This window comes from Notolepis coatsorum, assembly GCF_963971535.1.
Source record: "Notolepis coatsorum genome assembly, chromosome: 5".
Taxonomy (NCBI): domain Eukaryota; kingdom Metazoa; phylum Chordata; class Actinopteri; order Aulopiformes; family Paralepididae; genus Notolepis; species Notolepis coatsorum.
The window spans coordinates 102,357,093-102,383,236 of NC_140169.1; the positions used below are offsets into that span (position 1 = coordinate 102,357,093).

Below are 26,144 nucleotides of genomic sequence, written 5' to 3' on the forward strand. Positions count from 1 at the left end.
CGTTTAGACGGAAATGTATCTGCTTGTCTAACTCCGGGGTAGATGGCAAATAAAGCTAATTTCCCCAAAAGTTGGCGTGTTCCTTTAACTATGAATGAACGGAATACTTTAACCATCTATAGATAATAAAGTTTGAAATGATTGTTCCTCTGAGTCATATGGTTCTTCAGTGCAAGGGTTCAGTTGATTGTTGGCTACAGAGAAATTGGCCACCAGAACCTGGGGTTTGCTCACGTTCCCATCCTTAGGAACACGCCAACATTATGGGACATGATGCGCTTTACTGTGTTCTCCAGAGTTTGACAAGAAGATTAACTTTTGTACAATTTCATTTCTGTCCGTTCAGTAGAAAGCTATCTGGCTGCAAGCTGGCCTAGCTTAGCACAAAATAATGGCGGCGGATACGGACCAGCTAGCCTAGCTGTTGTCTGGAGGCGGATACGGACCAGCTAGCCTAGCTGTTGTCTGGAGGCGGATACGGACCAGCTAGCCTAGCTGTTGTCTGGAGGCGGATACGGACCAGCTAGCCTAGCTGTTGGCCAACACCACTTCTCCCGCTGTTAGACTGAGCTAGACTGATCCGCTTCCATTCATTTGTGCTATAGGCTAGCTTGTGCTATAGGCTAGCTTGTGCTATAGGCTAGCTTGTGCTATAGGCTAGCTTGTGCTATAGGCTAGCTTGTGCTATAGGCTAGCTTGTGCTATAGGCTAGCTGGCAGCCAAATAGCTTTCTAGTGAACACACAGAGAGGAGATTGGTATCCATCTTCTTGTTTGAGTCTGGAGACGATGGTAAGTGCATTCACCATGATGTTGGCATGTTCCTTTAAGTTAGCTTTAATGGTTAAGGTTCACGCAGTATAATTAATGAATGTATGACAATGACAATTAAATGTTATCACATATTATGCATATTGATGGAAATATATTTGTGTGTGTGTGTGTGTGTGTGTGTGTGTGTGTGTGTGTGTGTGTGTGTGTGTGTGTGTGTGTGTGTGTGTGTGTGTGTGTGTGTGTGTGTGTGTGTGTGTGTGTGTGTGTGTGTGTGTGTGTGTGTGTGTGTGTGTGTGTGTGTGTGTGTGTGTGTGTGTGTGTGTGCAGGGTGAGTGATGAGAAGGACGCGAGGGGCTACCTGCAGGCTCTGGCCACCAAGATGACGGAGGAGCTGGAGGGTCTGAGAAACACCAGCCTGGGAGCACGAGCCACGGTGAGACAGACAGACAGGCAGGCAGACAGACAGACAGACAGACAGACAGACACACCTTTCAGGTGTTTTTTGGGGGAGGGATTCTACCACTTTACCACTTGCAGGCCATTGTGACGGCATCGTTAGAATGTTAAGTTCTCCAAATCAAACTGGTGTGATCGTACATCTGAAAGGGTTAAGTCTCAACTGTGGACAGAGTGGATCTGTCTACTATCAATTTACTCTCTAACTCTAAATATCTCCCTCTTTGCATCTCTCTCTCTCTCGCTCTCTCAGGACATGCCGTGGAAGATGCGTCGCTTCGCCAAGCTGGACATGTCTGCGCGCCTGGAGCTGCAGTCGGCCCTGGACGGCGAGATCCGAGCCAAGCAGAGCATCCAGGACGAGCTCAACAAAGTCAAGGCCACCAACATGTCCACAGAGTGGTATGCAATGCAATTAACATGTAACACGTGTGACGAGCCCTACTGTATTATACGGCCAGCAGTAACTGTGAGGAGTAGAATTACTTTGGAGGTTTATGTGCCGTCATCGCCGGTATTGTGCCAGTATGTTATTACTATACGTGTTATTAATGTATGAGGCAACAACACCTCCACAGAGTGGTACGCATATACCCTTCAACAATACATGATATCAGAGAGGCCATATTTAGAAGAAATAATATTCAGTATCAGTATACTTTACATTCCACCGTGCTCTGAAGTCCAGGCCAACAGCTGAGAAATACGCTCTGCTTCTATTGCAGTGGAGGCTACTGTAACTCACTCTCCTGCTTCTATTGGAGTGGAGGCTACTGTAACTCACCTGCTTCTATTGCAGTGGAGGCTACTGTAACTCACCTGCTTCTATTGGAGTGGATGCTACTGTAACTCACTCTCCTGCTTCTATTGGAGTGGAGGCTACTGTAACTCACTCTCCTGCTTCTATTGGAGTGGAGGCTACTGTAACTCACTCTCCTGCTTCTATTGGAGTGGAGGCTACTGTAACTCACCTGCTTCTATTGGAGTGGATGCTACTGTAACTCACCTGCTTCTATTGCAGTGGAGGCTACTGTAACTCACTCTCCTGCTTCTATTGCAGTGGAGGCTACTGTAACTCTCCTGCTTCTATTGGAGTGGAGGCTACTGTAACTCACCTGCTTCTATTGCAGTGGAGGCTACTGTAACTCACTCTCCTGCTTCTATTGGAGTGGAGGCTACTGTAACTCACCTGCTTCTATTGGAGTGGATGCTACTGTAACTCACCTGCTTCTATTGCAGTGGAGGCTACTGTAACTCACTCTCCTGCTTCTATTGCAGTGGAGGCTACTGTAACTCTCCTGCTTCTATTGGAGTGGAGGCTACTGTAACTCACTCTCCTGCTTCTATTGGAGTGGAGGCTACTGTAACTCACCTGCTTCTATTGGAGTGGAGGCTACTGTAACTCACCTGCTTCTATTGCAGTGGAGGTTACTGTAACTCACTCTCCTGCTTCTATTGGAGTGGAGGCTACTGTAACTCTCCTGCTTCTATTGCAGTGGAGGTTACTGTAACTCACTCTCCTGCTTCTATTGCAGTGGAGGCTACTGTAACTCTCCTGCTTCTATTGGAGTGGAGGCTACTGTAACTCACTCTCCTGCTTCTATTGGAGTGGAGGCTACTGTAACTCACTCTCCTGCTTCTATTGGAGTGGAGGCTACTGTAACTCTCCTGCTTCTATTGGAGTGGAGGCTACTGTAACTCACTCTCCTGCTTCTATTGCAGTGGAGGCTACTGTAACTCTCCTGCTTCTATTGGAGTGGATGCTACTGTAACTCTCCTGCTTCTATTGGAGTGGATGCTACTGTAACTCTCCTGCTTCTATTGGAGTGGAGGCTACTGTAACTCTCCTGCTTCTATTGGAGTGGATGCTACTGTAACTCTCCTGCTTCTATTGGAGTGGATGCTACTGTAACTCACCTGCTTCTATTGGAGTGGAGGCTACTGTAACTCACCTGCTTCTATTGCAGTGGAGGCTACTGTAACTCACTCACCTGCTTCTATTGGAGTGGAGGCTACTGTAACTTTCCTGCTTCTATTGGAGTGGAGGCTACTGTAACTCACCTGCTTCTATTGGAGTGGAGGCTACTGTAACTCACTCTCCTGCTTCTATTGCAGTGGAGGCTACTGTAACTCTCCTGCTTCTATTGGAGTGGAGGCTACTGTAACTCACCTGCTTCTATTGCAGTGGAGGCTACTGTAACTCACCTGCTTCTATTGCAGTGGAGGCTACTGTAACTCACTCACCTGTTTCTATTGCAGTGGAGGTTACTGTAACTCACTCACCTGCTTCTATTGGAGTGGAGGCTACTGTAACTTTCCTGCTTCTATTAGAGTGGAGGCTACTGTAACTCACCTGCTTCTATTGCAGTGGAGGCTACTGTAACTCTCCTGCTTCTATTGCAGTGGAGGCTACTGTAACTCACCTGCTTCTATTGGAGTGGAGGTTACTGTAACTCTCCTGCTTCTATTGGAGTAGAGGCTACTGTAACTTTCCTGCTTCTATTAGAGTGGAGGCTACTGTAACTCACCTGCTTCTATTGGAGTGGAGGCTACTGTAACTCTCCTGCTTCTATTGCAGTGGAGGTTACTGTAACTCACTCTCCTGCTTCTATTGCAGTGGAGGCTACTGTAACTCACCTGCTTCTATTGGAGTGGAGGCTACTGTAACTCACCTGCTTCTATTGGAGTGGAGGCTACTGTAACTCACCTGCTTCTATTGCAGTGGAGGCTACTGTAACTCACCTGCTTCTATTGGAGTGGAGGCTACTGTAACTCACCTGCTTCTATTGGAGTGGAGTCTGTAATGGGAAATATTAAAGGACAAAACGATGAGCCGTTTACATTAATCATTCTGAGTCATTCTTAATAATAGAAGGGTTTATTTCACCGTGGCCACAATGAAAGTTCAGTTTACGGTCAGAGACAACATGTTCACACAGTAGCATCTGGCCATAAAATGACCAAGAGCTCTAGTCAGACGTACATTAATACACAAATGAAATGACGTCCACTAGACACCCAGACAGGTAAACAAAGTCTGCCCAAAGGAGAACCAGCCTTGGCTAGGCGGTGTTGTTTGTTATGTGGAATGCTAAACAACCTTGCTAGGAGAGAAAAAGATGAGGTCATCCTCTCCCCACATTAAAGGGACAGTAGTGTCTGCCAGTATCTGAGCACATTACATAGCTGGTCAGAACCAGTCAAGCTGTCTATAATGACATGATAATATATTCCACGACAAGGCTCACCTGCTTCTGTTGTCCTACTTCTCCTCCTCCTCCTCCTCCTCCTCCTCCTCCTCCTCCTCCTCCTCCTCCTCCTCCTCCTCCATGTCTTCCTCCTCCTTGTCATCTTAATCCTCATCTTAATCCTCATCTTCCTCCTCCTCTTCCTCCAGTAAGCTGCAGGAGGTGGAGAACAGGAACCAGGAGCTGCTGGTTGAGATCGACCGACTGAAGAAGGAGACGGAGGAGATGCGGCTACGAAGGGGTGAGACCTGGGAAATTCCCTGACCTTTGACCCTAATATCAACATCCTAGAAGTCCACTACTGGCTGCTCCACTAGATGCTGTTGCTCTCGCCCTGCCAGGAAGTGTTGGGGAAATGTTGAGATATAATATTACATTGACCGAATATTAATAATATTAATATTAATAGATAGATGGATATATATTATATTGTTCTCTTTTTCTGCACATCAGAAGGCACAAGTAACCCAGTTATTTGAAAAGGAGAGTTGTGTGTTATATATAGCGTGTGAAACGGTTCTGGTTGGTCTGTATGACATTCAAAGGAGGACTTGTCTACAGCAACGGCCCTAATGCAGGATAAGACCCATGACTTCAACACTAGTGTTACATGGCGGTTACATTGTGGTCATTTAAAAAAAAGTCACACTCCATCAGAGAATACATGGAAGATTAGCTTGTTTCAGACGTCAGCATGAAGCAGTTTCACACGCTAGTTTGAAATGGCATAAAAAAAAAAAACACTATTTTGCAACAACATCAAAACGACGTTTGAATGCATCTATTGTTTAAACTGACGGGGTCTCTCTTCTAAGCGGTCACTATGATTATATGGATATGATTGTATGGAATGTAACCTTATCTTGACTTCACCCTGGAGCAGATATTTTTATTTATACTGTGAATCAGCGGTTGACTGACTCTTAAAAGCACCATACTGGTCTAAATATGGCTTTCAGCTCGTTTAAAACTAATCACCACACATATTTTACAGTCCATTACCCTCCACCATTTTCCTGACCATTAAGCATAGCTTAATATGAATAGCTTTCTGTAGCTCTGGTTCATCATACCTGTGTGGTCCTTTTTAAGACTCCTAGAACCAGAAATGTAAGCTAGCTCCCTTGGAACACGCCAACTTTTTGGGAAATTAGCTTATTTGCCATCTACCCCGGAGTTAGACAAGCAGATACCCTTTTCTTTTTTGTGCATGCATTAGGCTTAGGGAACAGCCGCACCGTTAGCCTAGCTTAGCGTCATTCACTGGAAGTAGGTGTGCCAGTGTAGCCTAGTTCCCAACAGTCACGAAATACACTCCAAATACAACTCCAAAACGTTCCTGTAAACATGTTTGTATTTACCACGTGGAGAAATAAATAAATTTACATTTTTCTCCACGTGGTAAATACACAGGTCACATAAATAATAATAATTGAATTGTATTATTTATCTTTGTTTATTTCACTTGGGGGCCCACGAGAACCGGTATAGTGTACAATTCCGTCCCAAAACTGTGATGTTTTTACTGTATGTCACTTGTTTAACCAGAGGTGTGTGTGTGCGTTGTTCTACTGCGTAGGCGTCAAGCACCAAGACTCCCAGAACTCCTTCCTGGCGTTCCTCAACGCGCCCACGTCTGCCCTCGACCAGTTCGATGTAAGTAGCCTCTTCACCCGCTAACCCACCATGAGCCTGGCACACACCGTGCCGTGATCTCATTCAATCATCCATCAATCTGGCTTCAAAACAATTCAGTGGTATTCAAATTAGGATGTTTTTTTTTTTTACTATTGATGAATTTCTGAAGCCATCATTTGGATGAGATTAGTTTTCATGAGTTAGGGTTAGATAATGTAAATATCACTTGTGCTATTCAATGATTATTATATATACCGGGTATATATCTTTTTTTACAGAGGTCTTCCAATTACTCTCCTCCATAAATGTGTCCACTAGTTCAAATCCATGGGGCAGGGCCGGAGGCGAGGATTAAAATGTCTTGACGTTAATCTAATATTTAATCACACACTTCATCCTGTAACTACAATCTCACCTGAATGGGGCTTAGCTGTCGCCACAATACAGATCTGCCATCATCTAAAGAAAACAAAATGTAAAACATTTAATGATGAGCAGTTGACGTCTCATTGGCCATATTCACACGGCGGCCATTTTGCTCGTGTGAATATGGTGTCTTCCCTCTGTCTTTCAGTTCTTTCATCCTTTTCAGAATTGGATGTTTTAACATTTTTGGTGTTGGCGTTATTTATTTTATTCTATGATTTTGTTTGGTTCCTCTATTTCTTTTCAATCTGTTGTTGTTGTTTTTGTTTTTTCTTTGTTTGGTTCTCTTTGCTTTCATTCTGTGGTACGTCAGGACTCTCTTTCCTCATCCTCGTCCTCTTTAATTGAGTTTTGGGAAGACGTAAGTGTTTCTTTAGGCTAGGACCAGGTCTTTGTGCGTGTGTGTAACGATAGCTTTACTGTACAGTAGAACGTCCGTGTGCATTTTAGCTAGTTGAGAGAGAGAGAGGGTGGTTTGTGCGTGCGTGCGCACGCGCATGTGTGTGTGAGAGACTGCATATATGTGCGCACACTTGCATACTGTATGACTTGGAGATTGCTAGTCAATATCTCCCTCTCTAAGCTATGCTCTGCTTTCTAGTACTAGAGCTTGGCTTCAACACCTCAGACACACACCACTCAGTACTCCATCCATTCTCCATCCATTCAGAACACATCAATAGTATCTTCTCTGTTGACTTTCTCAACTTCCTCATAGTTTTGTACGTGTTTCTTTCATCCTCTAGACTTTATCCTCCATATAAACCTGGCAGACATTCCAGTCTCCTCCCTCCTATGATATACCCTCCTCCGCCCGTCTGTGTTGTCACGTCATCCAGTGTCTTTGTCAGGTTTCTGATATTCATCCATCTCTCTCTCTCTCCCTCTGCCTCATCAAAGCGCTCTCCGTCCGTCGGTCCGGGTAGCAAAGGCAGACGTGTAAGCAGCACTCCCTGTGCTCTGTGGCCTTGTTTCAACTACCATCCCCCCCAAACTGTCTCTGAAATATCTCTGTCCTTGTTGCATGGGCATACCTATGGTCTGTGAGTGTGTGTGTGTGGCTTGCTGCATGCTGGGGGCGTTAGGTTAGGGGGGGGGAGGGGAGGGGAGGGGGGGGTGGGTGTCCATTCTTGTCTGTCACTGCCCTTTTCCTAAGTGTATTTGTATGATTTGTGTTTTTGGTTCTGTGAATGCCCTCGTACTGTAGACCTGGTGTTTGACCTCGTACTGTACACATAGTGTATGACGTCGTACTGTACACATAGTGTATGACATCGTACTGTACACGTGTATGACATCATACTGTACACATGGTGAATGTCATCGCACTGTATGATCTCGTACTGTACGCGTGGTGTATGACATCATACTGTACGTGTGGTGTATGATCTCGTACTGTACGCGTGGTGTATGCTTGATGCTGATGATATACGCTGGCAATACATTTTTTATGGGGAAAACAGATTTGGGCAATATTTCTCTTAACTGGGAATTGGCAAAATGAGCAACATCAAAGAGGTGAACTTAAAAGAGGGCTGTAAGGGATGAAAGTTAGTATGATGGAAAATCACAATACTGTGTTGGTCGAGGGCGGCTAGGTGGCGCAGTGGGCAAGGCGCTCGCCACCAACGCAGCAGATGCTGGGTTCCAGCCCAGCTCTCGGCGTTGCTACCAGCTTGGCTGGTCGTTCATACTAATATAATTGGCAGTATTAGGGGGTGGGAAGCTGGTGGGTGGGGCTCGTATGTTGTGGACAGCGACTCCTACAGGTCGGTTGGTGCACCTGCGCAGTAGAATCAGGAAGCGACGGAGGCGGCGTGTCCCTCCCACGCAGACCCTCGCCGCTGAGAGATCGCGCGGTGCAGGTGAAAAGATGCGACGGCTGCCTCCTCGAGTACCGGAGGGGACACGTGATGCAAGGCTTCGTCCACATTGCAGCCGACCAGTGGGAGGCATGGCCAACAGCGTTCGAGACAGGGGAGGGTAGAATTGGACGATACGAAATTGGGGAAGGGAGAAAAATAGAAAATGGGGAGAAAAAGTAGATAAAAAAAATATACTGTGTTGGTCGTAATTGGTGGCCGTCTACATGACCTCAAAATATTGCCTGCGTCTCTCAGGGCCTTCAGTTGAGCATGGTCAGTGGGTCAGTGGGTTGTATAATGTGTTTCATTGTGTTGTGGATACTGTGTGTATATATATATATATATATATACAATAGAACTGTGGTCTTATGCAGGTTAAATATCATACGGGATGTTGCATCCTTTGCCTCTTGCCTTGGCCACAGATTCTATGTAGCCTGTTTTTACATGTTATGGTGTCCGATTTTCTTTCTAGCATGGATGGGGCTGGTTGCCATCGGTATATTAAAACATATATTACCTTTTTAACTAACACTCCCTCCTTCCCTCTCCCTATCTCCACTCTCTCTCTCACTCCCTCTCTCTCCCTATCTCCTCCCTCTCTCCCTACCCCCTTTCTCCCTCCCTATCCCTCTTCTCTCCATATCTCGTCCTCTCCCTCTTCTATCCCTATCTCCTGTCTCTTCTCTCTTCGTCCCTCCCTCCCATTCTCCTCTCTTCCTCATCCTTCCTCTCTGCTCCTCCTCTCCTCTCCTCTCCTCTCCTCTCCTCTCCTCTCCTCTCCTCTCCTCCATCTCTTCTTCAGGTGGAATCTGTGGATAACTTCACCCCCTCCAACACCCCGTCCCGGGACGAGGACTCTAAGTCCCACCTCAAGTCGCGCTCGCGCTCGCCCTCCATGGCTAGTGACGTGGAGCCCATGGAGGTCAGACACGTCTCTGAAAATAAGAATAAATTATAAATAAATAAAGTAAAACCTCAATGGAAACTAGTTTGAAAGCTAACACTGGTTTGCTAAGGAACTAGCTTACTAGCCAGCGCTCCATTTGTGGGAGAAAATATTGACAACAAAACCATTGAATAAAACAGTCGGTGGACCCTAAGATAGAAGACTGTAGTCTGTAAGACATCACAGGATAAAGACCCTAAGATAGAAGACTGTAGTCTGTAAGACATCACAGGATAAAGACCCTGAGATAGAAGACTGTAGTCTGTAAGACATCACAGGATAAAGACCCTGAGATAGAAGACTGTAGTCTGTAAGACGTCACAGGATAAAGACCCGAAGATAGAAGACTGTAGTCTGTAAGACATCACAGGATAAAGACCCTAAGATAGAAGACTGTAGTCTGTAAGACATCACAGGATAAAGACCCGAAGATAGAAGACTGTAGTCTGTAAGACATCACAGGATAAAGACCCTAAGATAGAAGACTGTAGTCTGTAAGACATCGCAGGATAAAGACCCTAAGATAGAAGACTGTAGTCTGTAAGACATCACAGGATAAAGACCCTGAGATAGAAGACTGTAGTCTGTAAGACATCACAGGATAAAGACCCTAAGATAGAAGACTGTAGTCTGTAAGACGTCACAGGATAAAGACCCTGAGATAGAAGACTGTAGTCTGTAAGACGTCACAGGATAAAGACCCTAAGATAGAAGACTGTAGTCTGTAAGACGTCACAGGATAAAGACCCTAAGATAGAAGACTGTAGTCTGTAAGACGTCACAGGATAAAGACTGTAGTCTGTAAGACATCACAGGATAAAGACTGTAGTCTGTAAGACATCACAGGATAAAGACATAGTAAAGTCAGATACATTAGAAGACTAGTCTGTAAGACATCACAGGATAAAGACATAGTAAAGTCAGATACATTAGAAGACTGTAGTCTGTAAGACGTCACAGGATAAAGACTGTAGTCTGTAAGACATCACAGGATAAAGACATAGTAAAGTCAGATACATTAGAAGACTGTAGTCTGTAAGACATCACAGGATAAAGACTGTAGTAAAGTCAGATACATTAGAAGACTGTAGTCTGTAAGACGTCACAGGATAAAGACTGTAGTCTGTAAGACATCACAGGATAAAGACTGTAGTCTGTAAGACGTCACAGGATAAAGACTGTAGTCTGTAAGACATCACAGGATAAAGACATAGTAAAGTCAGATACATTAGAAGACTGTAGTCTGTAAGACATCACAGGATAAAGACGTAGTAAAGTCAGATACATTAGAAGACTGTAGTCTGTAAGACATCACAGGATAAAGACCCTAAGATAGAAGACTGTAGTCTGTAAGACGTCACAGGATAAAGACTGTAGTCTGTAAGACATCACAGGATAAAGACCCTAAGATAGAAGACTGTAGTCTGTAAGACGTCACAGGATAAAGACGTAGTAAAGTCAGATACATTTCCACTGTTGTCCTCTTTGGTACAAAAGCTAGCGGTGGAACGATGCACGCATGTTTAGATTCCATACCAATTTCATTTTGAGGTCACGATTCAATTTGATTTGTAACTCTTTATGCGTTAAAATGCATACAAGGAACCACAATACAATGCTAAGAACTGCAGTATAACCATTCAACCCTCCAGCCTTCACCCATGACCCTCTCTCTCCATGAGGCTCTTGCCTTAGCTTGCTCCCTTGGGGGGGAACTTTGGCCTGGGTGGCTCTGTTTTTGGCGACTAATATGTTAATTGAAAATCGTATAAATCCTGTGGAGTCATGCGCGCCGTGTACTGTGTTGCCACTCTACTAAGATGTTCTGTGTGCGTTGTGTCCTGTAGTTGATGGACCACCCTCCTCGCTCGGCGGCACAGACCCCCACCATGCGCTCGGGGGGCTACGGCAGCATCGGGCGCTCCTCACCCAAGGTACGTCCCCCCCTGGCGTCCTGGAGACTCTTGTGTTGTTTTGATTTCTATTAAAGTGCAAACCACTTTTGGTTTGTTTACCCGTGTCCACCGATAACATTTCTTACTTGACATATAAAACTGTGGGGGGGGGGAATACCATAATTTAAAGGAACACGCCAACTTTTGGGGAAATTTGCTTATTTGCCATCTACCCTGGAGTTGGACAAGCAGATGCATACCCTTTTCTTCTCTGTGCATCCATTAGGCTTAGGGAACAGCCGCACTGTTAGCCTAGCTTAGCGTCATTCACTGGAAGTAGGTGTGCCAGTGTAGCCTAGTTCCCAACAGTCACAAAATGCACTCCAAATACAACTCCAAAACGTTCCTGTAAACATGTTGTGACCTGTGTATTTACCACGTGGAGAAAAGAATATATATATATATTAGACATTTTCGTTTTCTAAGCAGATATATACTCGGGAACTATTCTTTGCCGAACCACTGCTGCCTGGGCGCAGTGATTTCATCACCTCAAAAGCCCTGTTGTTTTTAGAATTTGTTTGGCTAATTTCCCAAAATGTTGGCGTGTTCCTTTAAAAATAAAAAAGGACATTCATTATAAGATACACTTAGTATTGTACTGTATGTGGCACACACTAGAACAAGGTCACACGGTATCTAACTGGTCTTACACGATGTGAGGCCATGCCTGTGAGCCGCCACAGTGCCTTGGGAGGTAGAGCAGTCATCTGGTAATCCGGAGGTTCCCGGTTCGATTCTCGCTCCTCCCGGGCAACGTGTCGAAGTGTCCTTGGAGCAAGACACTTAACCCCTAACTGCTCCTGGTGAGCAGGTTGGCACCTCGCATGGTTGCCTCTGCCATCGGTGTGTGAGTGAATGGGTAAAATGTGAGGAACAAAATTGTAAAGCGCTTTAGATAAATGCGCTATATAAATGCACCATTTACCATTTACCACCAGGGGCAGAGTGGATGACTGGAGTGAGTTTGTGACACTGTGTGAAGGTGCTTCACATCCAAAACTTCACCATAAGAGAAAATAAAACATGGTTATGAAATACAACTCCATGTGATATGAATACATGTATCATATGAGCACCATTACGTTGAGGTAGTGTGTTTGCATATCAGCTGATGATCTGTGTTTCTTCTGTCTCTCTCTCTCTCTCTCTCTCTCTCTCTCTCTCTCTCTCTCTCTCTCTCTCTCTCTCTCTCTCTCTCTTCTCTCTCTCTCTCTCTCTCTCTCTCTCTCTCTCTCTCTCTCCCTCTCTCTGTGTGTCTCTCTGTTTATCTCCCTCTCTCTCTCTCTCTCTCGCCCTCCCTCTCTGTGTCTCTCTCCCTTCCTGCAGCCTAAAGCCCACCAGTTTGTGGTGAAGTCGTTCGTCACTCCCACCAAGTGTAACCAGTGCACCTCCCTGATGGTGGGACTCATCCGCCAAGGATGCACCTGTGAAGGTAGAAAGAGGAGCGGCTAGACACACATACATGATCATCAGTTGTTCTCATCAGCCCCGTTTTGTCATTGGACGGATGCAATCAATATGAATCACTATCAGCAGCTGATATATGTTTGGTGATATATATCCACCCAGTGATGCCTGTATGGTCACAGATATATCATGCATCCCTACAAATCATACATCTCATACAAATGTGTTACATGGTCATAAAAATAAAAGAGATTAAGATACCAACAACACAAACGTATATAAATATATATAAACACACACACACACACACACACACACACACACACACACACACACACACACACACACACACACACACATACATACTTATAAACAGACCTATAAACATAATTATAAACACACACATACTTATAAACATACTTATAAACGCATAAACATAATTATAAACACACAAACATACAAACATATTTATAAACACATAAACATACTTATAAACATACTTATAAACACACAAACATACTTATAAACATACACACATACTTATAAACATACTTATAAACACATAGACATACTTATAAACACACAAACATACTTATAAACACAAACATACTTATAAACATACTTATAAACACACAAACATACTTATAAACACAAACATACGTATAAACATACTTATGAACACAAACATATATAAACACATAAACACACGTATACATACACTATAAAACAACTCACTGTATATATAACCACAGCGTCTCCCTCCTCTCTCCCTGCAGTGTGTAACTTCTCGTGCCACGTGACGTGTGCAGACAAGGCCCCCGCCGTGTGTCCCGTCCCCCAGGACCAGACCAAGGGGCCCCTGGGCATCGACCCCCAGCGGGGCATCGGCACCGCCTACGAGGGCCACGTCAGGGTAAGGGACGGCAGAGCCACGGTCTCAGTCAGGACAACACTACGAGGGCCACGTCAGGGTGAGGGAGGGGGGCAGAGCCACGGTCTCAGTCAGGACAACACTACGAGGGCCACGTCAGGGTGAGGGAGGGGGGCAGAGCCACGGTCTCAGTCAGGACAACACTACGAGGGCCACGTCAGGGTGAGGGAGGGGGGCAGAGCCACGGTCTCAGTCAGGACAACACTACGAGGGCCACGTCAGGGTGAGGGAGGGGGGCAGAGCCACGGTCTCAGTCAGGACAACACTACGAGGGCCACGTCAGGGTGAGGGAGGGGGGCAGAGCCACGGTCTCAGTCAGGACAACGCCGGTGGGTCGGTCAGAGTCACTAGATTGATAAATATCAATTAAGATCCGGCAATTGCATCATGTCCTATTTCTTGCCTCAAATGTTGTAAAATAAACATATTGAGTGAACTGTTTATAGGTGATTGGATTCTTTCATTCCCCATATAATAATAATTACTTGCATTTATATACAGCGCTTTTCTAGACACTCAAAGCGCTTTACAATGTACGGTGGAAATGGCCTCCTTCACCACCACTGGTAGCACCCAACCTTGGGCTACACAGGCTCAATGGCTGCCATACAACTGGCACCCGGCACACATCATATGTTATGCACCTTCTCCGGACACGGATGGGCGTGTGTAAATTAGAAACAATGGGGCACAAAAGCGATCTTTAAATACTTAACTATGCACATTTATTGTTGTGGAGCTTGTAGTGCAATCTACTCTGGCAGCATTCTAGTAATTGACAATAATGATCTTTAGATACTTGACCTGCCAACATTTCATCTTGCCCTTGTAACAATAAGTTCAAGTTCAAGTTCAAGTTCTTTAATAGTTGTCATACAGAAGTACAGAATACTTTCATACAAAATGCTTCTTACTGTTACGCTCCAGAGACTGTGCTAGACAAGATAGTATCAAATAACATAATAACATAATATTTCGGTATAGACATATGTACAATAAACCATACATAAGATATAAATTACAGTAAATAGAAAGAGGACGGTAAGGAGAGATAATGCCAACATTATGGGAAATGTGCTTTACTGTCTTCTCCAGAGTCGGACAAGAAGATACCAATTTCCTCTGTAGAAAGTAGAAAGCTATCCGGCTCCAAGCTAGCCTAGCTTAAAGGAAAACGCCAACATTTTGGGAAATTAGCTTATTTAACATCTTCCCTGGAGTTAGACAAGAAGATACATACCTTTTTTGTCTCTGTGCGTGCATTTAGCTTTGGGAACAGACGCTCCGTTAGCATAGCTTAGCTTCATCACTGGAAGTGAGTAGGGGCCGGAGCCCGACGTTCCCTTACTGTGTATAGTTTGATTGATTGATTGAAAAGTTTATTAACAGATTGCAGAATACACTCCAAATACAACTCCAAAACGTTCATGTAAACATGTTGTGACCTGTGTATTCACCACGTGGAGAAATAAAAAATAATTGAATTAGACAATTACGTTTTATAAGCAAATATACTTGCCCAACCACTACTGTATGAGCGCAGCCAGTGATTTCAACGTGACGGCGTGTTTGTTTACATTCTCATTCATTCAAAAGATCCGAACCGATTGAAGTTTATAGATACCATGACTTGAAATCCTCTTACCTTGACGATTAAAATCCTCCCCAATTTAGAAAACAGTAATCCAATGGCTGGTATTGAGATAATATACTACTAACGCTCAGAGCTAACCAGCAACCGGACAATCAAGCAGATAACGAGAGCAATGACTTCCTTTCTGGGGGGTTTCAAAATAAAAGAGCGACGTCTATAGCAGCGGAAAACGTTTATTTTGTACATTATCTAACGTTAACACGAACTTAAACTAACGTTACAACTAACCTAAAGTTAGTTTAGGTTCACAGTGGTCACAGTAAGGGAACGTCGGGCTCCGGCCCCTACTCACTTCCAGTGATGAAGCTAAGCTATGCTAACAGAGCGTCTGTTAGAGCAATGACTTCCTTTCTGGGGGGTTTCAAAATAAAAGAGCGACGTCTATAGCAGCGGAAAACGTTTATTTTGTACATTATCTAACGTTAACACGAACCTAAACTAACGTTACAACTAACCTAAAGTTAGTTTAGGTTCACAGTGGTCACAGTAAGGGAACGTCGGGCTCCGGCCCCTACTCACTTCCAGTGATGAAGCTAAGCTATGCTAACGGAGCGTCTGTTCCCAAAGCTAAATGCACGCACAGAGACAAAAAAGGTACGTATCTTCTTGTCTAACTCCAGGGAAGATGTTAAATAAGCTAATTTCCCAAAATGTTGGCGTTTTCCTTTAAGGCATGATTTGAAGTGGATAAGGACCAGCTAGCCTAGCTGTTGGGCAAAAACACTTTTAGTTTGACAATTTTAAGCTAGGCTAGTGGTCCTTATCCGCTTCCATTCATTTGTGCTGAGCTAGGCTAGCTTTCAGCCTGATAGCGTTCTACTGAATGCACAGAGGAAATTGGTATATCTGACTAATTTCCCATAATGTCGTGTTTAATGTTTTATTATATCAGTTAATGAGCCCTGAAAGATGATGTTTTATTTTCCCATTCATGGCCATTTATGTTTGGCATTTTATAAGACATTTTGACCAGGATCAGTAGGTCTTTAAGTGTCATGATATTACCGACTGTATCTAACTGCCGTCCATCTCTCCGTGTGTCCCAGGTTCCCAAGCCTACCGGGGGGGTGAAGAAGGGCTGGCAGAGAGCCATGGCCGTGGTGTGTGACTTCAAACTCTTCCTGTATGAGCTGGGAGAGGGCAAGCTCACCCAGCCGAGCGTGGTCGTCAGCCAGGTCATAGACATGAGGCAAGGACTACAAATTACTATCTGGACTACAAATACTATATTTCCTATCACTGGAGAGGGCAAGATCACTCAGCCCAGTGTGGCGGTCTACATGTAAGAGTGTGGTGGTCTACATGTAAGAGTGTGGTGGTCTACATGTAAGAGTGTGGTGGTCTACATGTAAGAGTGTGGTGGTCTACATGTAAGAGTGTGGTGGTCTACATGTAAGAGTGTGGTGGTCTACATGTAAGAGTGTGGTGGTCTACATGTAAGAGTGTGGCGGTCTACATGTAAGAGTGTGGCGGTCTACATGTAAGAGTGTGGTGGTCTACATGTAAGAGTGTGGTGGTCTACATGTAAGAGTGTGGTGGTCTACATGTAAGAGTGTGGTGGTCTACATGTAAGAGTGTGGTGGTCTACATGTAAGAGTGTGGCGGTCTACATGTAAGAGTGTGGTGGTCTACATGTAAGAGTGTGGTGGTCTACATGTAAGAGTGTGGTGGTCTACATGTAAGAGTGTGGTGGTCTACATGTAAGAGTGTGGTGGTCTACATGTAAGAGTGTGGTGGTCTACATGTAAGAGTGTGGTGGTCTACATGTAAGAGTGTGGCGGTCTACATGTAAGAGTGTGGCGGTCTACATGTAAGAGTGTGGTGGTCTACATGTAAGAGTGTGGCGGTCTACATGTAAGAGTGTGGCGGTCTACATGTAAGAGTGTGGCGGTCTACATGTAAGAGTGTGGCGGTCTACATGTAAGAGTGTGGTGGTCTACATGTAAGAGTGTGGCGGTCTACATGTAAGAGTGTGGCGGTCTACATGTAAGAGTGTGGCGGTCTACATGTACGAGTGTGGTGGTCTACATGTAAGAGTGTGGTGGTCTACATGTAAGAGTGTGGTGGTCTACATGTAAGAGTGTGGCGGTCTACATGTAAGAGTGTGGCGGTCTACATGTAAGAGTGTGGCGGTCTACATGTAAGAGTGTGGCGGTCTACATGTAAGAGTGTGGCGGTCTACATGTAAGAGTGTGGCGGTCTACATGTAAGAGTGTGGTGGTCTACATGTAAGAGTGGTGGTCTACATGTAAGAGTGTGGTGGTCTACATGTAAGAGTGTGGTGGTCTACATGTAAGAGTGTGGTGGTCTACATGTATTCCCAACTCGTCAACGTTGTCATTAGATTTGGTAACTTTTCAGACCCTCTTAGCGACTTCACCGATTAAAAAGAGTAGCGACAAAGGTTTTGCGCATTTTTTGGGAACCTCTTGAGAAAATGTTCTGTGTGATTTCGAATGCATTTCCCGACTCGTGCTGGGGGTTCTGCTCAGCGAGGCAGCAGCGTCTGACTACAGAGAGGGGAGGGGGGGGTTCTGCTCAGCGAGGCAGCAGCGTCTGACTACAGAGAGGGGAGGGGGGGAGGGAGGGGGGGGTTCTGCTCAGCGAGGCAGCAGCGTCTGACTACAGAGAGGGGAGGGAGGGGGGGGTTCTGCTCAGCGAGGCAGCAGCGTCTGACTACAGAGAGGGGGGTGAGGAGGGGTCTTGGATCTCACTGCTGCACTCGTCACAGGCTTCACGTTAATGTGTGATGTCATCTGCTGACTTGTAGCAACTTTTTGAGCAGCCAATAGGGAGGTGTAGTCTGACTAGGGATTTATCATTGGGAAAATCTATTATCGGCTATTGTAATAATTCTGCCTCATGAACATTGGCGAGCTTTCCATTTTTGCACAAAATGAGTTCCCTTCTATCACTAACATTATTGTTTAAGCATTTCTGGTTGAAATAAAATGATATGTAATTATTTTTTACGATTAATTGCGAATTGTTTCATGTTGAGCTATAGATTGTGGATGAATACACACAGAAAGGTACACCATGCCAATGTTCATGCTTTATTTGTTTTAAACTAGACTATTTAGACATGTGTCCATTGGAAATACATGGCAATTTCAAGCGAGGTGGAAATAGAAGTAAAAATAGAGGTCACAGTGTTCAGTATAGACATATGTACAATGTTCGATGCAGAATAGAAGTAACTGAGTTACCATACAATATACTATGTAATGTACTAATATACAATACTATATAGTGCAGAGCAGAAATGGGATGAGGTACAATTTAGGTACAATTTACAGTAAGGTGTACGAGTTGTAGTGCAAATCCTTTACCAATCAATATAAAGTGTAAAGTGTGTTTAGGTGATCTAAAGTGTGGAGAGTGGGTGCTGCAGTGTGTTGTTTGTTTAAGTGAGTGTGTGCGTGTGGGTGTGTGTGCTGTGTGTATTTGATGGTTGTTGCATAGTGTTTATTGTTCGTTGAGCAGCCTGATGGCCTGGGGATAGAAGCTTCTTCTGAGTCTTTCTGTGCTCGCCTTAAGACTCCGGTATCGCTTGCCTGACCGCAGCAGTTCAAAGAGGCAGTTGTTCGGGTGGCTGGAGTCCTTGATGATTCTCTTAGCCTTACCCCTGCACCGCTTGTTGTAAATGTTCTGGAGGGTGGGAAGCCCCCCTCCAATTGTGCGTTCGGCTGAACGTGTCACTCTTTGTAGTCTGCTACGGTCTTGTGCAGTGCTATTCCCAAACCAGGAGGTGATGTTGCCAGTCAGGATGCTCTCTATTGTACATGAGTAGAAGTTCTTAAGGATCTTCTGACTGACTTGGAACTTCCTTAGGCGCCTGAGGAAGTAGAGGCGTTGTCGTGCCTTCTTCACAACACTGTCAATGTGTGTGGTCCATGTCAAGTCCTCGGATATGTGGACTCCGAGGTACTTAAAGCTGTTCACTCTCTCAACCGGTGCCCCGTCGATGCTGAGGGGGCTGTAGTCCTTGACCCCCGACCTCCTGAAGTCCACAATCATCTCTTTTGTTTTGCTGACGTTCAGGGAGAGTCAGTTCTCCTGACACCACTGTAACAGATTCTCTACCTCTTCCAGGTAGGCCCTCTCGTCGTTGGCAGAGATCAGGCCCACCACTACTGTGTCATCAGCAAATTTGATGATTGTGTTGTTGTTCCACTGTGCCACGCAGTCATGTGTGTACAGGGAGTAGAGGAGGGGGCTCAGAACACAGCCCTGGGGGGCCCCTATGTTGAGCGTGATGGATGAGGAGGTGCAGTTGCCTGCTCTTACCACCTGGGGTCTGCCCGTCAGGAAGTCCAAGACCCACTGGCAGAGGTCATAGTTCAAGCCCAGGTCCCTGAGCTTGGCTATGAGTTTGGAGGGGACTATGGTATTGAATGCTGAGCTGTAGTCGATGAACAGCATTCTCACATAGTTCCCCTGCCTCTTGTCCAGGTGTGATGCTGCTGTGTGCAGCACATGGGCTATGGCGTCCTCCGTGGACCTGTTAGGGCGGTATGCAAATTGCAGGGGGTCCAGGTTGATGGGGAGGGAGGAACAGATTCACTAGCTTCTCAAAGCACTTAAGATAAGATAAGATATTCCTTTATTGATCCCCTTGGGGAAATTCAGGCATCATAGCAGCATGGGGGGAGGGGGGGGGGTTACAGGTAGTAAAACAACACAGTGTACAGGTAGTAAAAACAACACAGGCAGTGTAAACAATTTGGTCAATATGGTCAATATAATTTACTATCTGACTAGCTGAAGACATATTCACATTATTCACAGTGTCACATAAGGTGCAGTATGCATGAGGTAGTGTTATAATTTACTATCTACTGAGTATACATTATTCACAGTATCACGGTATCCACTGAAGTATACATTATTCACAGTATCACAGTGTCCACATAAGGTGCAGTAAGCCGTCCTCCTTGGGTTCCTATAAGTCCCAGGTCAATGTCTGGTAACAGTCGCTGTCGCTGCCCCCTGTTGTGGAGCCTGGAGGCTGCTAGTCGCTGCCCACTGTTGTGGAGCCTGATGGCCGCTGGTATGAAGGACTGTCCGAGGCGGTTAGTTGAGTGTCGTGGGGGAATGAGTCTGTGGCTGAACGAGCTTCTCATCTTGACTAGCTCGTCGTAGAGGGGGTGGTAGGGGTTCTCCATGATGGCAGCCAGCTTCCTTACTTCCTTACCCAACTTCATGGCTATGGAGGTGAGAGCTACAGGGCGGTAGTCGTTGAGGCAAGCGGGCGTAGATTTTTTGGGTACAGGGATGATGGTGGACTTCTTCAGACAGGTGGGGATGACAGCCTGTTCTAAGGACAGGTTAAAGATGTCAGTGAATACCGGGGCCAGTTGGTCGGCACAGACTTTTAGGACGCGGCCGGGGATGCCATCCGGTCCTGCTGCCTTCCTGATATTCACTTTTTTAAAGGTCCGCCTCACCTCATGCTCTGTTACCCTGAACACTGAGTCTCCATCAGCAGACCCCCCCCCCCCCCCCCATTGCCGTGGCTTGTAGGCTGGTGTTGTTATTCACAGCCTCAAACCTCGCATAGAAGGTGTTGAGATCATTTGCTAAGGAGATGTCACTGTTCAGCTTGAGGGAGGTGCCTTTGTAATCTGTCATTGTTCTGAGGCCCTGCCACATACCTCTAGAGTCAGCCTGTTCAAACTGAAGTTCAACTTTATCCCTGTAACGCCATTTTGCCTCTATTACTGCTCTCCTGACGTTGTATCTTGCCGTCTTTATTATTATGTTCATCCATGTTGCCTGTCACAAGCCCGGTGTTGTAGGCTGAGGTGCGCACTTTCAGAGCCTCACGGACGGATTTATCTACCCAGGGCTTTTGATTTGGGTAGATTCTAATTGTGGTAGAGGGGATTTTTCTTCTACCAGAGTACAGACAAAGTCAAGCACCGTTTCAGTGTATTCGTTAATATTGGCTGTGTTATCACGGAATACATTCCAGTCTGTGCATTCAAGTGCAGCCTGGAGTGCCTCCCCTGACGTCACGGTCCAACGCTTAACCTCTCGCGATACTACCGGTGTTCGCTTGAGACTCTGTTTATACTTTGGCAAAAGAAAGATGGCGGCGTGATCGGACTTACCGAATGGACTAAGAGCCTGTGACTTGTACCCATTCTTAAATTGCGAGTATACATGGTCTAATATGTTCTCGCCTCTGGTGGGACAGGTCACATGCTGATAGAAATTCGGCAACACCTTTTTAAGACGCGCACTGTTGAAATCGCCCAGAACCGAAATGGCAGCGTCAACGTTAGCTATCTGGAGTTTATTTACCTTGTTGTGTAGCTGAAAAGGTGAAAAGGAAGATTCCTGTTCAGAACAACGGGGCAGACAACAATACATTTGCATTTGTTAGCCATGCTAGCGATCTAAATCGATCAATCCATGCCAAAGCTAGATAATGTAAACGGTGAAAGACTCTCAGCCATGCTGCTTTGGCAAATGGCTATGGTTTCTCCATAGAGCCCTGTTACACTTTTGTTTTAGCGCCGCAGCTCAACGCATGTAGGGGGCAACTCAGTCACCTGATTCAGCAGGTATTGCTGATTGGCTCAAACGCATTGTGTTTACAAACAAGATGCTAATAATAATGGATTGGATTTATATAGTGCTCTTCATGACACCCCAGTGACCCCAGAGCGCTTACAGAGTCCATTATTCGTTCATACACAGTCATACCGGTGGTGGTAAGCTACAAGAAAGTTGTCTATAGTGAGTGACCCTCTTTGGCAAAGAGTGAGAGAGAGAGAGAGAGAAAGAGGCTACACTACAGCCCAGTGTAGCGATCAGCCACGTCTCTGCATGGGACCTCTATACTCTTGCCTCGGGAGACTTCCATAACTCTTTATTAAAAAGTGAATCAAACCTCAACTCCTCTATTTTCAAATAAGATAGATGACCGTTTCTGTCACGCACGGGCTGATGACGCTGTTGTGTCTTCCAGGGATGAGGAGTTTTCCGTCAGCTCAGTCCTGGCTTCCGATGTCATCCACGCCAGCCGCAAGGACATCCCCTGTATATTCAGAGTGAGTTCTCGTCAATGGTGTTGTTATTATTGTACTGTTGTCCACCCCCTTGAAATAATGTCCTTTTAAATATATTATGAATATGTACTGTTCTTCAGTCAGTCAGGCACAATGGCATATGTTGTTGTTATTATCAAATGCCCAACCAGACCTAGGAAAAATGTTATTAAAAAAAAATGTATATCTGAATGTTATGACAAAAAGCCTAAAAAGTTTAGACGTTACTGTGGAGATGAATCAAACCTCAAATGTTTTTCCCTCCCAAGTATTCTAAACACTACTACTTCTGTTTATACTCTCTTTTATACACTGGTAAAAAGAGAAAGACGACCGCTTTTTAACAACAACACTGTTATTATTATTTTTCTCCTACAATTATGTTGAGTATTAAGTGTCACCAAACCATGATTATTAAAGAATTGCTTTTCAAAGTTACACAGATATGCTGGCATTACACTGTCAAATGAATTCATCAATAATAAAAACCCAAACCCTAATTGTCCCCGAAAAACATCACTTATAGACAAATGAGCCTTTGTGACTGAAAGTGATAGAATGTGTTACATTTTGGCCACTATTTCAATGTCTGTCTTGACCCGTAGGCTCGTGTGACTCGTAACACTATCTCCGCCCCACCAGGTCACGGCCTCCCTGCTCTCCGCCTCCTCCTCCCACAAGCCCTCCATCCTCATCCTGGCCGACAGCGACCAGGAGCGGAACAAGTGGGTGGGGCTCCTGAACGAGCTGCACCGCATCCTCAAGAAGAACAAGCTGAAGGAGCGCTTCGTCTACGTGCCCAAGGAGGCCTACGACAGCACCCTGCCCCTCATCAAGACCACGCAGGCCGCCGCCATCATAGGTGAGATGAGATGAGATATTCCTTTATTGATCCCCTTGGGGGAAATTCTGTATCATAGCAGCATGGGGGAGGGGAGGAGGTACAGGTAGTAGAAGACATACAGGCACAGGTCACAGAATTATAGTACAGTGGAGAAGTACAAATTAAAGAATAGATTAAAGAGTGTAAACGATATACAATATAATTAACTCTGGACATGCGCATACGGGCAACAAGGTGCGAGATGAGGGTCTGTATGCCCTGTTATTTTGCCCTACAATAAATATAGTTACAATATATAATCTAATAATCTAAATCTAATATATAATCTAAAAAAAAAAAAATGCTAAATATATGCAATATGTAATCTAATAATCCAATAGTCTAAATCTAATCTAATATATAATCTAAAAATGCTAAATGCTAAGGACTCGGGGGGGATCAAGGGCCATTGGTGGGTCCCTTAAAGGTACAATCTGTGATGCCGCCAAACGGTGCCCTCTGGGTGTTCCGCTTGGTCTGGAGAGAATCACCACTGAACTCCAACCTACACATCAGACCGGAACAAGAAATGCACTTTTGCCTAGAGGTCGCTGTTTGACAGTATTACAGATTCTACCTTTAGGCTGTGATCAGATTGGACACCTTTTTCTTGCGGTCAAACGTGAGCCACAGCGGTGCACATGGAGAACTGAACAAGCAATACCACTGAATACCACCATTACTACCTCAGCTAATGTTACACATAAGTTACATACATTACTGTCGTTAGCATTGATGGCTAATGCTAACTAACATTGGCAACTATCGACAGCTATCGATTTCTCTTCAGATACCTCAGATTTGTAATCCCTCCCCTGGGTTGATTTGATTGGTCCATTGACAAGTACAGTAGGTGACATTGACTTTGGTATGCTCTGCGGCTAAAGTTGAAACTTTCTCAACTGAGAGGGCCCCGAAAAAGCATTGCTTCAAAAATGCAAGGCGTGTGGTTTTGAGGAGACGCGTACCTAACCACAATATGAAAAAGGGGGGGCGTGCACATTCAAAACAGTCTCCAATGTGGGGTTGATGATGTCATTCTGACACGGTGAACCTTGAAAAAGAAGATCAGCAGCACAATAATTTATTACTTATCACTTATCATCTTCCTAACATGTGCCTTCTGGACCTTCATCAGCCCACTGGTGGACGTTTCATGAGATTTAAAGTTAGTAGTTATAATGGGCGGCTAAGTGGCGCAGTGGGCAAGGCGCTCGCCACTAACGCAGGAGATGCTGGGTTCGAGCCCAGCTCTCGGCGTTGCTTCCGGCTTGGCTGGTCGTTCATACTAATACAATTGGCAGTATTAGGGGGTGGGAAAGCCGGTGGGTAGGGATCGGACGTTGTGGACAGCGACTCCTACAGGTCGGTTGGTGCGCCTGTACAGCCGAATCAGGAAGTAGCGGGGGCAGCGTGAGCCTAGTCCCACGCGTTACTCCTCGCCGCTGAGAGATCGCGCGGTGCAGGTGAAAAGATGCGACGGCTGCCTCCTTGTGTACCGGAGGGGACACGTGATGCAAGGCTTCGTCCACATTGCAGCCGACCAGTGGGAGGCATGGTCTAACAACGTTCGAGACGGGGGAGGGTAGAATTCGACAATACGAAATTGGGATGGGAGAAAAAGTAGATAAAAAATAAAAAAATAAATAAAATTTAGTAGTTATAAGTATGACTGCAAGGACCAGCAAGGGACACACGACCGATTATATAAGGGAGAAATGGGAGAGAGAACTAGAGATAGGAATAACAGGGAAGGAATGGGGGAACATATGCGAGGTACAACATTCAACAACAGGATCGAGAATATGGAAAGAATTTGGATGGAAAAACATAATCAGATTCTTTATAACCCCAGAGCTGAAGGGAAAATATGCACCAACACAAAAAGCATGCTGGAGGATGTGTGGGAAGGAGGGGGCAAATCACACGCACATATTCTGGGGATGTCAGAAGCTGAAGGGGTATTGGGAGGAGATAGGGGAAGCAATGATCAGAATATTAGGATACGGGCTACCACAAACAGGACTGGTGCTTTACTTAGGAGACCTGACACACGAGGGAATACAAGGGGGGGACAAATATTTAATAAAGATAATGTTGATAGCGGCCAGAAAAGCAATAACGAGACTGTGGTACAAGGAAGACCCACCGACAATAGCAAAATGGGTAGGAATAGTGGAAGAAATACAGGATATGGAAAGGATAACACACATGCTGAGGTTACAGGAAGAGAAATTTGGGGAAAGATGGGGAAAGTGGGAGGATTATAAAAGGAACGAGAACGACATCACAGAGGAAGAACCAAATGCAACACAAGAGGGCGAAGGGTAAAGGAGGAAAGATGTTCAAGGAGGGTCTATGAACCCATGTCACACACCTGTGCTTTAGTTAGTATTTTCTATTTTGTTTTTGGGATATTACAATTGCTGAATGCTTTTATACCTTATTATTTATGTCTGTTTAACGGTGTGATATTAAATATACAGGGATGATGTGGTTTGTGTATGGGTGAACCAAAAGGCAAAGTGAAAGTTAATAAACAAGAGAAAAAAAAAAGAAAGGACGAAGGATAAGGGAAGAAAGAAGCTCAAGGAGGGTCTCTGGACCCAGATCACACATGCAAGCCTTAGTCAGCATTTATCATCTTTGAGTAGGAATTACCTGTTTATGCCTGTTTAAGGGAGATACACAATCAGCCTTTGTATCAAATACCTAGAAAACAACAGTAGGGGAACCAGACAACTAACCATGTGATACCCATGTAAATATTTATGTGCGCTGTTTTTTCTTTTTGTTTTTATTGTGATGCTAGTTTCTTTATTTTTTATTATTTATTTTTTGTAAGTGCTGTCTGTCTAAAAACTGTTAATAAAAAATTTAAGTTTATTAAAAAAAAAA

General features: G+C 44.9%; 1 protein-coding gene across 1 annotated transcript in view; it reads left to right on the forward strand.

Moving 5' to 3' along the window:
* Positions 1-26,144, forward strand: part of cdc42bpab (CDC42 binding protein kinase alpha (DMPK-like) b) — a 198,592-nt gene that overhangs the window by 144,348 nt on the left and 28,100 nt on the right. Inside the window, 11 exon segments of the mRNA XM_084313821.1 lie at positions 1,101-1,206; positions 1,483-1,631; positions 4,627-4,718; positions 6,057-6,133; positions 9,212-9,331; positions 11,203-11,289; positions 12,640-12,745; positions 13,497-13,633; positions 16,352-16,494; positions 22,285-22,366; positions 23,006-23,225. Of these exon segments, the coding sequence (XP_084169947.1) occupies positions 1,101-1,206; positions 1,483-1,631; positions 4,627-4,718; positions 6,057-6,133; positions 9,212-9,331; positions 11,203-11,289; positions 12,640-12,745; positions 13,497-13,633; positions 16,352-16,494; positions 22,285-22,366; positions 23,006-23,225 (1,319 nt within the window).